This window comes from Dermacentor variabilis, chromosome 11, assembly GCF_050947875.1.
Source record: "Dermacentor variabilis isolate Ectoservices chromosome 11, ASM5094787v1, whole genome shotgun sequence".
In the NCBI taxonomy this organism is placed as follows: Eukaryota; Metazoa; Arthropoda; class Arachnida; order Ixodida; family Ixodidae; genus Dermacentor; species Dermacentor variabilis.
Genome location: NC_134578.1, coordinates 28,258,702 through 28,272,735, shown reverse-complemented (window position 1 = coordinate 28,272,735; position 14,034 = coordinate 28,258,702). Strand labels below are relative to the sequence as shown.

At 51.3% G+C, this 14,034-nt stretch overlaps 1 protein-coding gene across 3 annotated transcripts in view; it reads left to right on the top strand.

The window, feature by feature from the left end:
- The window catches only part of LOC142563808 (uncharacterized), a 144,728-nt gene that overhangs the window by 125,502 nt on the left and 5,192 nt on the right, over nt 1–14,034 (top strand). Inside the window, exon 1 of one of the 3 annotated variants that reach the window (XM_075674432.1) lies at nt 2,890–3,100. The exons of the other annotated variants lie outside the window; for them this stretch is intronic. Coding sequence (XP_075530547.1) covers nt 3,098–3,100 — 3 coding nt within the window. The 5' untranslated portion in view covers nt 2,890–3,097. Of the gene's footprint in view, nt 1–2,889; nt 3,101–14,034 lie in introns of those variants that run through there. 3 annotated transcript variants of the gene reach the window in all.

Here is a 14,034-nt window from a genome sequence, read left to right as displayed (position 1 = left end):
CCTTTCTTGAAAACTCGGCGCTCGCTACTTTCCTGTCGAGAGTGCTGCGTCACACTGATAACGCGCATGCCGTTCGTGACCGGGAATTACCGGGCTCGCAGCGTTAAAGAAAGGAAACGCGGGCAAGACAGATGACGATTATTGTTGTGGGACAAATATACACCCCAAAGGGTGCAACTGTTTTGAGTGTAGTTGTGGGACAAGATAAACCCCAAAGGGCGTAAATTTTTTTTAAGTGTGATGAACAGACGTGGCATCGCATTCCCTTTAATTATTCGCGCTCGTTTCGTCCCGATGATTGGCGTTGTTACTCTTTCATAGAAGCAGGCGGCTGTAGATTTTTATGCAAATCTGCATCCGCAACATGACAAAAGTAATAACAGGTGGACACGCGTCGTACGTGTTAAAGCACGATCCTTGTTTGTCGGCGACTTCATTACCACTCGGCTTCAACTGCCCACTTTTAGGACATATGCCCCAATGTGAGCGAATTTAGTTGCAATTAGCGAAACTTCGATGACTGCAATAGCAATTAGTCGTGGGAGTAATGCGCGCCGCCTCAAGTAATACAGCTGATGCTACGAAATCGCGCTGTCTGCCACTGGCGAGCTTTCATAAGCGTTTCTATTAAAAGGGAGAAAGAGAATCGCGTGCCACGTAGTTGCAGTCAGCTAATCTCGACGCGGTGTACGGTTTTGTAGCTCTGGATGCCGACCCGGTGTAAATGTCTCGCGCGTTATGCCACTTGCCTGAAAGTTTCCAGCGCGCTCTATCACAGATGGTCGCTCGCTGCAGTTGCCTTCAGGAATCGCATCTGTGCTTTTCGTTACGTTCGCGACGACAGGGCGCATCATAACTTCCTAATTTTCATAGAAGGAAGTAGCCATTCGCCCAGAATGTAGCACAACAACTGCAAGGGAACCCATACGGAGTTTCTCAGAAAGGTTCGCAGTTGAAGAAAAATTTTTCCTGTGGTGCCTTTCTGTTCCGCCGTCAAGTTCCGCCATGTTGGCTTCTGAGCCAATCGGACAGCCGTAGCAGCCCCGTGAGCCAATCAGAACTGACAAGATGGCGGATTCAAAAATATGGCAGAATTCGACAGTGTCCAGAGAATAGCACCCCCGTGGTTCAGGGATCGAAACCAGGGCCTAATGTATTACCAGGCCAGTCCATCTGCTGCTCGACCCAACCAGCAGGCTAAGTGGATCGCATGGCGATACCGAATTAATGCGCGGCTCGAATCGAAGGGACACAGAGCATGGCAAACAAGTTCTGCCCGCACGGTGTGGGAAGTTTCGCGAAATGGAAAGGTTGTCATGTGCCCAACAGTGGCATGAAGCTACAAAGGAATCCCACATCGTTTCTGAGAATCTCATAATCTCAGCATCGTTTCCTTTACCCAGTAATCCCCAACCGTGGTTCCACATGAAGCAAAATTGGAAGAAATTGTGAACCTTTGTTTCTGGGCATGTAGGGTACGCGCGTAGAAAAAAAAAGGTAGAATGAAATGCTATGCAAGTCCAATTTTCATCGTAATATTAATTGAGTACTTATTGGTCTGTTAGATCATCCACAGATGGAACTGCGCTCCAGCATATGAAAAACGCAAATGTGGGCTTTGCGTGAAGTTTTCTGCGCCTACGTAATCATTTTGAGGCATCAACTTAAGCGAAGCGTTTGGGCATGACAAGGAGGGTTTCCCTCCCTTGCCTCCAGTGCAGGATAGCTAACTAAGCTCATTACTAGTTAACGAGGAGATTCATTCAGTCTTCAATTTCTGCTTTCCTATGTTGTCACACGCTCGAGAATTTGCGAGCAAAAAAACATTGGGTGTTGCCGATCGCAGAGCGAATGGCTTTGTTCGTGTTGAGCAATTCAAGGCCTTATCTGCCAGTGGCTTGCCGATGACGCTCACAATATCCTGCGCCGGCAGTCTAGGTCACGATCAGGAGGCCAGGGCCTTCGCAGTCGCGTCCCACTAAAATGACTGTTTGACAATGACTTGACTTTTGTCCCCGATGCGTAATACAGCAGAGTAATACTGTCAGGAAAAGGGGGATGGGACGCGGGAGAGTGTAGGTGTTGCTCTTTGTTGTTGTTGTGCCATTAATCCGCGCAGTGCGTTGATTACTCCCGAGTCCACAAACCATACGGCGTCTTCCGTAACCCGTCTGTTTTGTTTTGGGACGTTAGACCCCGCGGATCAGAGTGATTATCTATGGTAAATGACGCGGTGGAAGTGCAGAGTGCATTGGCCTTGAGGGCGCACGGTTTAAGGTTGCGTCCTATCCGCACCGTCCTAGATACATTCAGTCGGCCACAAAAGTTTACGGAGCGTGAGTTGCAAGGCAAAATGTGAATGCGGTGTCTGTTAAGGCATGGTACCTTTAATTTAATGGATCACTGTGCGGGTCCCAGTCACTGCCTCCGAGTGAAATATTGCGTTCGAGGGTTTGGGCCAATCTTCGCGGGAATTCATTTTGTCACGTATTCTGAAAACTTTAGTGGGTGAGTGTACATATGTGAAATGATGATGTGATAGCCCTTTTTTTTTCTTTGCAATCCACGGTACAGATATCACAAGCAGCAGAAAAAGATTTGCGTCGCTAAGGGGGGGGGGGGGGGGGGAGGGCGTGCTGCTGCAGGTATGGTGATAAACAAAATACCTCGTGATAATGACCCACACCTACTGCGTCGTGGTCTCGACCCCTCTTGTTTGCTTCCCACCGCTTTTCCCTCCCCCCTCCCCCCTTGCATTAGTCCCGAGAAGGTGTGCCTACGTCACGCGATTCGCGCCCTCCCATTGGCCGGTTGGCGGGCGGGTCTCCCTTCTCCCTCCGCCATCGCGAGCTCCCCGAGCATCCAGAGCCTTAAAACGGGGGCCCGCTGCGGTTTCGTTTGCCAGTCAGACGCCCGCTCGCAACTCGGCAGCATCCGTTCTCTTTTGGCTTTTGTGTGCGACGGCTGTGCATCTGTCGATCTTTTCGGAGCAACCGCCCGTCTTCCGAGGCCGACTGAGACAGCGTCGTTGGGTGGCCCACCCCCTTGTCCGCTTTTGCCGTTGTGAACTGCGCGTAGCCAATTTCGCGAATACGCAATGGTGGGTACCGTTCTCTCTTGTGTGTGTGTGCGTCCTGTCTACAACGTGTTCACTTGCGCTTGTGCGTGTTCGCTTTTACCGTAGTTCGGTAGCGGACTTTGCGGTGCTTCCCAAATCTCACTCGTAGCGAACTGGACGAGGCCGCTAACGCTCGCTTCGGTATCAGCCGTAAAGCAGCGCGCCTACCATTTCGAACTATTTGCGCATGCGTGCATCTACGCCTGTCTAGTTAGCATTGTCACATTTGTACGTTAGTCTTACAGTAGTTTGGCTTAGTACTTTAGTCTCTCTACGGCACATGTTTACAGGGAGAGTGAGGGGCTGCGTTTATTTTAAGATGCATTGTCATTCGTTGACGCAGCAGGCTAGCATCCTCTTCCATTTCATTTTTGCCGCTGCGATCTACGCGTGCACTTTCGTTTATGAATGCCTGCTCAAATGGTGGGTGCCGTTCTCATTTATGTATGTGAGCGACTGGTTTAGCTCTAACGGAACTTGCGGCGTCTTTGTGCATCGCACCGTATGGCGACACGGTGTGCTTGCGGCAACTGTCGCATTCAGTTTTCGACGCACCCACTGGTGCTCGCTTTCGAGTCGATCGTTCGGCAGCGTGCTTAGTTACGAACTTTCGTTCCATTACGCTTACATTGGATGACTCTGTGGTTAACTGTTTGTTTAGTAGGCTTAGTGTGTTTGTGTTTCACAGTGTGCTTGTCGTATGGCGGAAGGGTAGTGTCCATTTTTTTTAGCCGTGTTAAGGGAAGATGTGCAATTCTTCTAGCAGTGTCCTCGAATGACCACTTCCGCAAACGCTAGTGTGAATTGCGGGCGCTTGTCTACGAGCTCTCCGGCCTTGTCGCAAAGCGGATATAAAACAGCTTTAAAGCTGTTAGAACAACCGTGCCTGTAGTGATCTCGGCTCCTTATCGATAGATCCCGCTTATGATAGCAGTAACCCTTAACCGTTTCCGTAGATGCGTAATCAGTTTCTACGCTGTCGAGTCAATGCGATGTAAAATAATGATGGCGGCGGAAGTTTGCATACCCTTTCGTCACGCCCACTTCCGCTAGCATGTCCAATCAATGCTTACTTGTTCCTGTCTCGAAAAATTTATCGATCGAAAATGACGGACCCCGATGCTTCTACTTATGTCTATATGCCTAATTATGTTCGACGCTTCGCAAGATACTAAATATTTCTGTCATTGCATCGAGAAAACAAGACTACGTCACACAAAAAGAAGTTGACGTTACAACGGCTGTCTGCTTCCCCTGCCCTACAATGTATAGGCGACCTTGACCGCGTCACGCACTCAATAGACGCGGCCCTCAAAGCTGTCAGTGAGCTCTTTTCAAAAATGGGGGGTGGCGTCCGGTTCGTTCGCGCGCTTGTCGCATCGGTTGGCAGGCGAGCCGACACGACGCGTACCTGACAAGCGTCGTCGCTCTCTCGAGCAGCGGATTGGTTTTGCGCGTTGGCCGCGTGCGTCACAGCGAATACCGTAAGAACGCGCACGTTTCCCGCACGCCCATTCTTAGGGGGGCTGCGAACGTTTTCGAGTACTTCCAATACTTACAGCCAGGCTTTATTTGCGCGCTTCCCCGGCTAGTTTCGCGTGCCTCACCCAGCAGAGTTGACCGATCTCGGAGGCTCTGTAATAAAAACTGGTTACTTTATGATTTCTAACGGGCGCCGTTCCCGGAGGCAATTCAAAGGCGAGACTAGGTCAATTTCGATAATACTATCTCATGTCAGATGTTTTGCGGTAGCATTACGGTAGCTCATTTGTAGCATGTGGACGTAGCGGAAGCAGCTGTCACGTCAGCGTGGATAAATTTGTAGGTAACGCATTCTGCGTAGTGGCGCTGGTTTATAAGTCACTACGGCGGGCCTCATAATCAGATCGTGGTTTTCAGCACGTGAAACCACAGAATCTTAGGAAAAACACGGGGAAGGCGGGAGATCGAAATTCAAGACAATGAGCAAAACAAGGTGGAGGCAGGAGCCGACGTTTCGACGCGTGGACTTGCCTTGTCGACAAGAAGAAAAGTCCACTTCTCGAAACGTTGGCTCCTGCTTCCACCTTGTTGTCGTTTTGCTCATCACAGGATCTTAGTGATTTCTAGTGCTTTTTTTCGTTTCCGCATACAACATACCTTGCTGGGTAGCAAAAAATTAACTTTCTACACTGTCCTGCCAAGGAATTTGACAGTTGCAGGGTTTAACACGCTCGGTGCTGTACAGTCGGTATTCGTCAGTCACGTCAGTGTTTTTCTTCGAAGACGCGTTGAAGCACCGTCTATTGTGGGCGGGACAGCCTTGGGTTCTCTGCCTCCCAGCAAATGTTTCTGCTGCTCGGGTGTTAAGTACTTCGTCTTGCACCGGGACGCTTGCCAGGTGCGAGTGGGTTTACTTTTGGAGACGCTGTTCCGCAGGGCGTCTTGGCCATTCGTGCCCTTGGCAGGGCTGTGTTGTTGCCGTTGTTGTGCTCCTGTTTTGCTTTTCGTGGCAAAGCGGCGGCAGCTTTTTACAGCTGCAAGACAGCCGCACGACGCTTCAGGAATATAAGTGTACAGTCGAGCTGCTTTCGACACTAAGGGCATGTGTTTCACGAGAGGAAATCTGCAAATATTTTTTTTTGCATATTTCAAATGTCAAAGTATATTTCATTCACTTGGCAGAATAAGGTTCGTTAGCAGTTTCATCTTTTCTCAAATTTCGCGCCGAAACCTCAGCTGTGTCCTCAGTGAGACGTCACGTATACGTTTCTTGTAGGGGTGGGTTGCTGGGTGTTCCGACGCGCAGTTCTCAAGTCTTGCTAGGCTCAGTGTTTCCATTCGACTGCAGTGCAGAACCCCCTAACGCATTAATAAACGCATGCAACTACACCCATATGTACGTTGTCGATATCCCTGATGTCACGGCAAGCTTGTGCGGGCATATAAACGTGACGTTTCCGTGGCCGTCTTTCTTTTCTTGCTTATCACTGTTCCTCTCACCCTAATAGCGCGTCCGTTTTGCTATTGCACAAGCGGAACTTACTGTTACAGCTGAATTACTCATCTACAACTAATTTACTTCATCACTTCACTTAATCATTTTAACACAACCTTATCTACATAAACTAAACCCCGTATTATCGCAAGTTGTGACCGTATAGTACAGCTTGCGGTCACGCATCTAATTACCCTATTATGACGTCAGTCAGCTAATTAGCATAATTTCGATTTTGCGTATACTAGCCGCGAGTAATCGTTGCTTAAGAACGAATTCGCTGTTCAGTCTCGTACTGCTCTGCAGCCTCCGTCATTAAGCTGTAAAAGCCTCGCTCACCTTTTCACGTCCTCTGCGGAGGCGCTGATTCCTGATTGAGGTGCTTTGAGTGTGCTAGCTGGATTAGTTTCCTTTCCAAACCATTCCGCTTGCTTCTTGCAACCGGCTCTTTTATTCGTTAAGCCGCTGGTCACGTGTTTATTGTTCGGGTTAAGTCTGACGGTGACTATTCGTGCGCACTCTGTCCTTCGGTTATTCTCAGTCGCACCACCGCAGACGCGCATCTCTAGGCTCCTTACTTGTGGTCTTGACTGAAATAGTTTTTCTCTCTCTAGATCATGGGAGACGGGCGCGCACGGCGTAATCACCGTTTCGTGGTGGTAAATGTGTAATGCGCGTTTACAGGTCCGCGGTCGCGTCTGCATTCTTCGCTAGTCTGCAGCACCTTGGAGCCTTTTCTTTCTTCGTTAGTTTCCGTGCAATCGTAGCGCAGCGAGACCGACAAAAGCGTTGCCCCTTTTCGAGAGCAAGGGAGACGGGATAGATGCGGCACACGACCGACCTTGCCACGAGTTCTCCTCGAATCTCGTAAAAGGGACTTCGCTAATGGTTCTGACACGCCGCTCTGCGCTGGCGTCTGCACGTCTGTGTCGACGTACCAGACGACCACGGCGTCGTCGTGGCACTTCATCGCCGTCTGTCGCCGCATAAGCGTCGTGTGGAGTCCCCGTTATCGTAGCCATTTGGCGGGTCAATGTTCCACCCGTGCCAGGAAGCCGGCGAGCGCCTCCTTTCCCCACTCCCCCCACCCCCTTCGTCTTGCAAATAGAATGTTCTCCGGTTCTCTCCCCATTCTCTTGGATGTCACGGCGGATGTGGGCGCCCGAGGAGCGCATAGATTGACTCACAGCCCCCCCCCCCTCCCCCGGCGCTGAACCATGCGAGCACGCCAAGACGGAGGGCGGTATCGAAATTAAGTACGGGCTGCCGGACGTCCTACGGAATTGCATATCTGGCTGGAAAGCAAAGTGTCACGGTGCGCGCACGCAGTCAGCTCTGGCACTATTATGTGCAGCGCTTCTGTTCACTACGCGCCCAACGTATTTGACATTTGAGGTGACGGATCTTGATCCTGGCGCTGCCCTTGCACGAGTTTTTGTTCTTCGCGTCAGTTTTCTCGTTACTTTTGCCGTATTATACTTTTCGCACTTCCTCAACTCTCTGCGCGACTGTTGACCGCCACACTGTTTCCTAACTCCCCGTTCCAATGGTCCATGACGTCACGTCGACCTTGCTCGTTAGCTTTTGTGGTCACAATCTCGCTTTCTCTAGCGTGTCCCTTGTTTTCACGACGCGCTTCCGGACCACTACGCTGACTGCGCATTAGCCGACGCTGTAACTTGGTGGCGCAAGCGTCCTGTGTGGACACGACCCGCACGTGGTTGTTTGTCGCATTCCGTGCACTTCTGTTTGCATGAAGTAGCTTGTCAATTTCCTCTACTTTTTCTACGTTACTGATGCTTACTCGCACGTCCCTTGTGGCAAAAGAACCAGCTGATATCTTACCTTTACCAACAGCCGCTAGCAGTCTTTCTGATACTGTTATGTAGAAAGGACGACTACCGCTTGCTTCGATGGATGACGCAATGCTCGCGATGGCTTCATCCTGGCAAAGCTCTCGCGAAAACGTCTACTAGAAACCGACAAGGAAGGCTCACAACTGAAGGGCTCACTCAATGGATGCTTCGGCCGAATTCAGGGCTGTCTTTCACGCGGACAAGACAACAGGCAGCACTTCAGTGGGCTCTAGTAGCGGCTTTGCACGCGGCGTGAGTTAACCTAGTTCGAAATCGTAGATCGCACCACGGTGTTCAGTGATCGAGGCAAAATGCACTCGTCGAACTAAACTCAAAACCATACCCACTGTTTCGATTCGTTGTCTCAACGCCACGCAAGATCTGGAAATCTCGCATTATATCATAAGCAGGCGTGCGAAATTTGGATACGATAGCAACTAACAAAACAACGCTCTTACGTCTGTCCTACGCCTGCCTTTTGCTGTCAAAAATTCATAGCAACTTCAACTCATTATAAGTTGCTTCCTCTCGTCCCAAGTTTCCTGTAACTTGGCTTAGCTGGACGAGTTCGCGTGCGTTCATATCAATAATCAAAAAGCAGGCTCGCAAATCACGGCACGCAACACCGTTGCCCCTTCAGTTGCTGTTGCATCCGCGTTTTGTCAGCGTCAACCTGGACGGGACGTTTCGGAGCTCCTGTTTCGCTCTCCGTCCGATTCCCGGGAATTCCGACCGGCACCGTCTTCTCTTCGTCCTTGCCTGCCTTCGCCCAGAGGAAAGGAAGTTGAACACTCGCGTGGCGACTCGTTTCGTGCCGATGACACTTCGTCTGCGCCGACGACGCCTGTCCCTCGAGACTTTGTAGTGCACGTCCCCCGAAAATAGTCGTCGTCGTAGCGCCCTGACCCCGAGCCCTTGACAGACAGAGCTCGCCCGCTCTTCTCCGACAAAGAGGAGGAGGAGGTGGGCGGGCCTCGCCTCATCTTTCCTTTCATGGACGAGACGGGACGCGTCTGCAGGCCTGCGACTCGTCTTGCCCGTCTTTAGGGCTGCGGTTCCCCTGAGCCGGCGCCTCCCGGACGGGTGCGGTTTATTCTAGGCCTCGTTTCCGAGCGTTCTCTCTTCGCTGCTGGGGCTGCGAACGTGCGCAGCGCCCCCTATCCGCAAGCCGGCCGATCCTCATCCGTCGCGTCGTGCATCCGGTGACAGTGGGGCACTCGGAAGTGGTAGCGTGCGGTCTGTCACGACGTGTATGTACGAAAGCGCTAAATAAAACTTTCGAGCGGTTTTCGATCGCGCGAGCGCGCGCTTACATGGCCAGACTTTTCGAGCGTTGGACTAACCCTGCAGCACACGTAGCCGTTCGCATCGAGTTTTGTTTACCCGAACAGCATGAACGGTGAAGTAGGCGTAGTTTGCTCTGCACCGTGCACGTTGTCACATGTGTTGCACGACTGCAAAAAAAAGAAAATCTTATCAATCGTGCGCACGAACGCATGTTTCGTAGTTTGCTAAGTGCACTAGTGAAGTTCTGCACCAGATCTAGTGAGGCTGTGGTAGGAGCTATCTAGGCCAAACTGGTGGCCTTGCACTCGTTTTCCATAACACCACGTTTTCCTTTTTTTTTTTCAACGGGCGCGCGATTAGCTCGAACGCGAAATCGGAAGCGTATTTTATCAACTCGGAAGCAAGTGCATCAGCACGCTGTCACTATTCGAAAAAGAATTTCCATTTTTCACAGGTTTCGTCCGATTTTCCGATGACGTGCGCGCACACGTATATTTGGAACTTCAAGTGCTCATTCAGTTGAAAGTCGACCCGGGTCTTGTGTTCACGTCTCTACTTCGTCTTTGTTTGGTTCGCGCTGAAAAATTTTTTGCCACAATTGACTTCACCCGCTGTACTGGGTACACAGCTGGGCCTTCGTATGTCGCAAGCATGTACGAAAGTTCCATGTACGGCTAGAAACGTTGCTGTACAAGCTTTCTGTAACGTGCTTCCTGAAAACGTCAAAGAATCGCGGAATTCAGACGTACGGTGTTTATCGCCGCGGTAGCGTCGTTGAATTAGGCCTGTCCCCGCTATTCGCCCCTTATTTCTGCTGATTCCTCGTTCCATTTCTATTGCGTTTTCCACCCTTAAAGACACCCATGTTCACCGGAAATAAAGGAGTGCTACAACACTCTCTCTCTCTCTCATCACCAGCCACGTGGTCCATACAATCTTTTTTTTTTAGTGAAATCCTGTCTTGTTACCTTTCACAGACCTTATGTTGAGATTCAATTGCACATCACGCTCGATGCTTGCAAGCGCGGCTCGCGCATCCACGAACCCATTGCTTTTGAACTGATGCACACAGCTCAACCACTATGCAACGTCACGAGCTGTGTAAACGCTGGCGTTCACGATGCGAAGTCGTTGCTTGATCGTTCGCTGCCTCTTTGCAACGCAGTCCTCTTTGATGAAATATACCAGTTAACGCGAGACCACTGCGATGGAAGCTGAATGCGAAAAACGTTGGTGTAGTCTTTTTGCTGTGTGCGTGTGCGTGTGTGCGCGCACTAAGGGAAACATATACGGTGAAAATTTACGCGGAGTCGTCCACTGCGGCGTCTTCCAGCGCACTTGCAGATATTTCCCAAGTCGTCCACTACTTTGGCCTTTCGGTGGTTGCTTGCAGCTTATAGCCATGTTCCGTTTGTCAGAAGGTCGTTTAATCGCGTCATCGCACGCGAGATCAACGTTTCTCTCCATGTAGACGACCATCCGTTGCCCGTCCGTTTAGTTCCTGGCGCTCACCGCGACACGTTAACGACATCCAGCCTCGGGGGGCCGGATATGCCGGGGCCACGGTTACGTCCAAGTGCCGCAACCGCATCTCAGTATCACGGGACTCGGCGGCGAGAAGGCTCGTCTTGTGCGCGGCTATGTATAACCTTGCTTCCTGGTCTCTTGGGACAGGAACCCTGGTCTCTGCCAGCATCTATTTAGGTGCGGCTGTCAACAAGGCCTTGCGTCACGCATTACGCCTCCGCATTTGAAGAGCACGTCCAACATTTTTTTTCTTCTTGCAGCAAACATGTTTCTCAGAACTCTCTGCAGTCCGGCATGTGATGTCTCCATATCACTTTCCAACTCGCTGTCACGTGCTCTTTCCTGAACGCTAGGTTCCACAGTTACATAACGGCTGCGAGGCTATACTTTCAAAATCCGGCCGTTTTTCTTTGTCCCTCACTTCGCAAGTTAGAGGGACGTTGCAGTCTTCTGCGCCAAGTTGGGCAGGCTGCTGCTTACTTGCATGGTAACGGATGCACAGCGTGAACAAAGCGTTCCGGTATCTTTTTCGTACACTTGCTGGACAATGAGATTGCTTGACCTGAATACTAAATTCTTTAATCACTTTTTTTTTTCAAATTGGTTTCTTTGTTATCCCAGTAATAGTGAGGCCGCTTATTGTTAGTTGCCCTGATATGGGCGCTAACGCTATGCAACGCGGTATATCACTCATTTTTTTATTTCTTAACGTTGGCGTATCCGAGATAAGTCCGAGTGTGCGGTATCGGTTTGCTGGGCAGCTTTACGTCAGCATTGACAACGATGGTTGGGGACTGCCATGGGGACCTTAACCAGGAGCACGCGCGCCTTTAAACGATACGGTGGTATCTCTCGTATAGGCGTCGCCATTTGAAGTTGATTTGATTTGCTTTAGTTCACCGCAGGGGGCGCCACAGTTCGCAAGCGTCCCAATTTTGAAGCAGTCATACCGCTTCAAGGTCTTGCTATCAGCCTGCTCCGGTTTTCTTAACTTTCGTTGAGCGACTCCGCCCTTGCGCGGCATTTCGTCAATTCTGTGCCGCAAACCCGGATCGTTCGAGTCGATACAGCGTTCTCACGATGTACTTATTAAACTGCTTGTTTTGCCTTACTGGGTGCGTAACGCCGTGCCCACTCATTTGCTCTGCCTGCCCAACAGACGTGCCTTCCTCGGGCGTGGCACTATCTTGGCTCAATACCGGCCAAAGTCAATTTCTACCCTTTCAACTCCTGCGATAAACAGGTGCCTTGATGTTTGCTTGTCTTCGGTATGAAATGCGCAGTTTAACAACTCCTTTTCTCTGTGCCGTTGCGCTGATTGACGTTTACTGCCCCCGCACCTGTTAATACACGCATGTCTGCGAGTCCACAAATCGCTCCTGCTTTTATATTACCTTGCATCCCTCCTAGCTCATGTCTAAGGCCTCACGTCTCCTGTAGTCACTTAGCGGTGCGACGTAGGTTCGCGCCTGTTTGGGCCACTCTGAAACCTCGTTTCGGATTCGAAACTTTGGACATGTGCGTCTACGACGAGCCTAGATATCGTCGGTGTTGGTGGTTACTGCACTCGCGCTATAGCGAATCTTGAAAGTCGTCGATATTAAGGACTTGTACTAACGCGCGTGACTTGGGCTGCGTGGACTAAGGGTCGGATTTCATGGGGAACATTGCCCGGTGTCTGAGATGGCCGTCGATCGTGTCGTTCTGGAAAGGACTGACCCCGTCGGTGTGCAACTGTCTTCAGGGCACATACGCCTTACTTGCGGGCGCCCGGCGTTTCACGAGTAAAGTATTCGAGGGAACCTTGTTGACGCTAATGTCTGCGAGAATTTCTAGCATGGCGGCTCAGCCATCACGGGAACGCGCGGTGCATGGATTTGTCTTAACGTTTGTCAGTGCGGCTTCAAACGGCTCTCCTACTTCGCAATATTACTTCAAACTGAATACAAGTGCAGCAAGCTTCAACGACTGCGAATGTGCGCGCAACAAACCTGCCGCCTTCGTGCGGTTGGAATAAATTTAAAAGCTTTCGAAACCACCACGAGCACGAAGATCGGTCAAATCCGTGCACTAAGCCAGATTCTCACGCTAACACAAACGACGACAGCGCCAGTTGCCCCTCTGGTACCTTTCGTATAGGAAACTATGCCAGCAGCAGCCGCATGCGTTCCGTACTTCCAAGTCCCATACCTCGCGCTGAATTCCCGTCGTCTCGTCTCTGGAATACCGCACCGCTGACTCAGAAGTGAACGGCGCGTTCACTACCGTATCGCGACCACCAACGCTCCAGCGCCTTCCTTCCATGTCAGCCTTGTCTCGCGCCGTCTCGTCCGCTGCCGCCCACAGCTGACGCGCCGCCGCTCGACGCCTACCGGCGACCGAGGAGGGAGACGTGCGGGGGCTCGTCGTCGCTTCCTGTGACGTTCGGCTCCCGCCTATTTGGCGCCGCGCCCGTAATCTTTCGGTGGAATGCGCAGCGTTTGCGACGCGTAGCGGTGGCGTGCCTTGCTTGCTCTCTCCGAGCGCGTGCTCGTCGTAAACATTTTCGCTGCGTAGACCGGTGCGCACCGGCTTTTCCCGCGCGCGCCGAGAGAAGGCCGCATAAACTCGTGACCGTGTTTCACCGCTCGGCACGCACGCGCGCGAGCGTTATCACGTGGCCTGATGCCCGCGCCTCCCATCGGGCCCAGCGCGCGAGGCACGGCTTGGTTGCCCCGGTGTCGGACCTGTCGCAACGTCAACTCGTGTGCGTTACTCTTCTGCGCAGATCGTTTTTTTTTTCTTTTTGGTTTTGCTTGGCCGAGGGAGTCGCAGAAACTTGCCGGAGGGCGACTGTTTTTAGCCGTCCTTCGGCTAAAAAATTTTGGAGCCGGTTAGCTGATCGCGTAGCCCCGCCTCATCTGCATGGTGGTGAAATGTCATTGGCCTTCTCAGGTCCGCACTGGAGGACCTTAGTCACGCGGCGTTGCGCTAAATTTAAAACTCCGGCTTCGCGCTTGCCCCCCGTTCAGATGTGTCGGCTGGACATTGGGCACCGATTTTTCTTTCTCTAGCAAGACGAATTCTCGGAACCGCTCCTAAATGGTTACGTCCCTCTGGGCAACCGCTCGCCCACGGCGTATGGGCACACCTATCATGCATGTCTTCTATTTTTTTTCTTTTCACGTTCGTTAACTACGGGCGACTATACATTTACTCGCTTGCGCCGAGTTGGTTGCAGTTACGTTGATCCTCTCTGCACATTGTCTCAATAGCCTCGGTGACTCGCA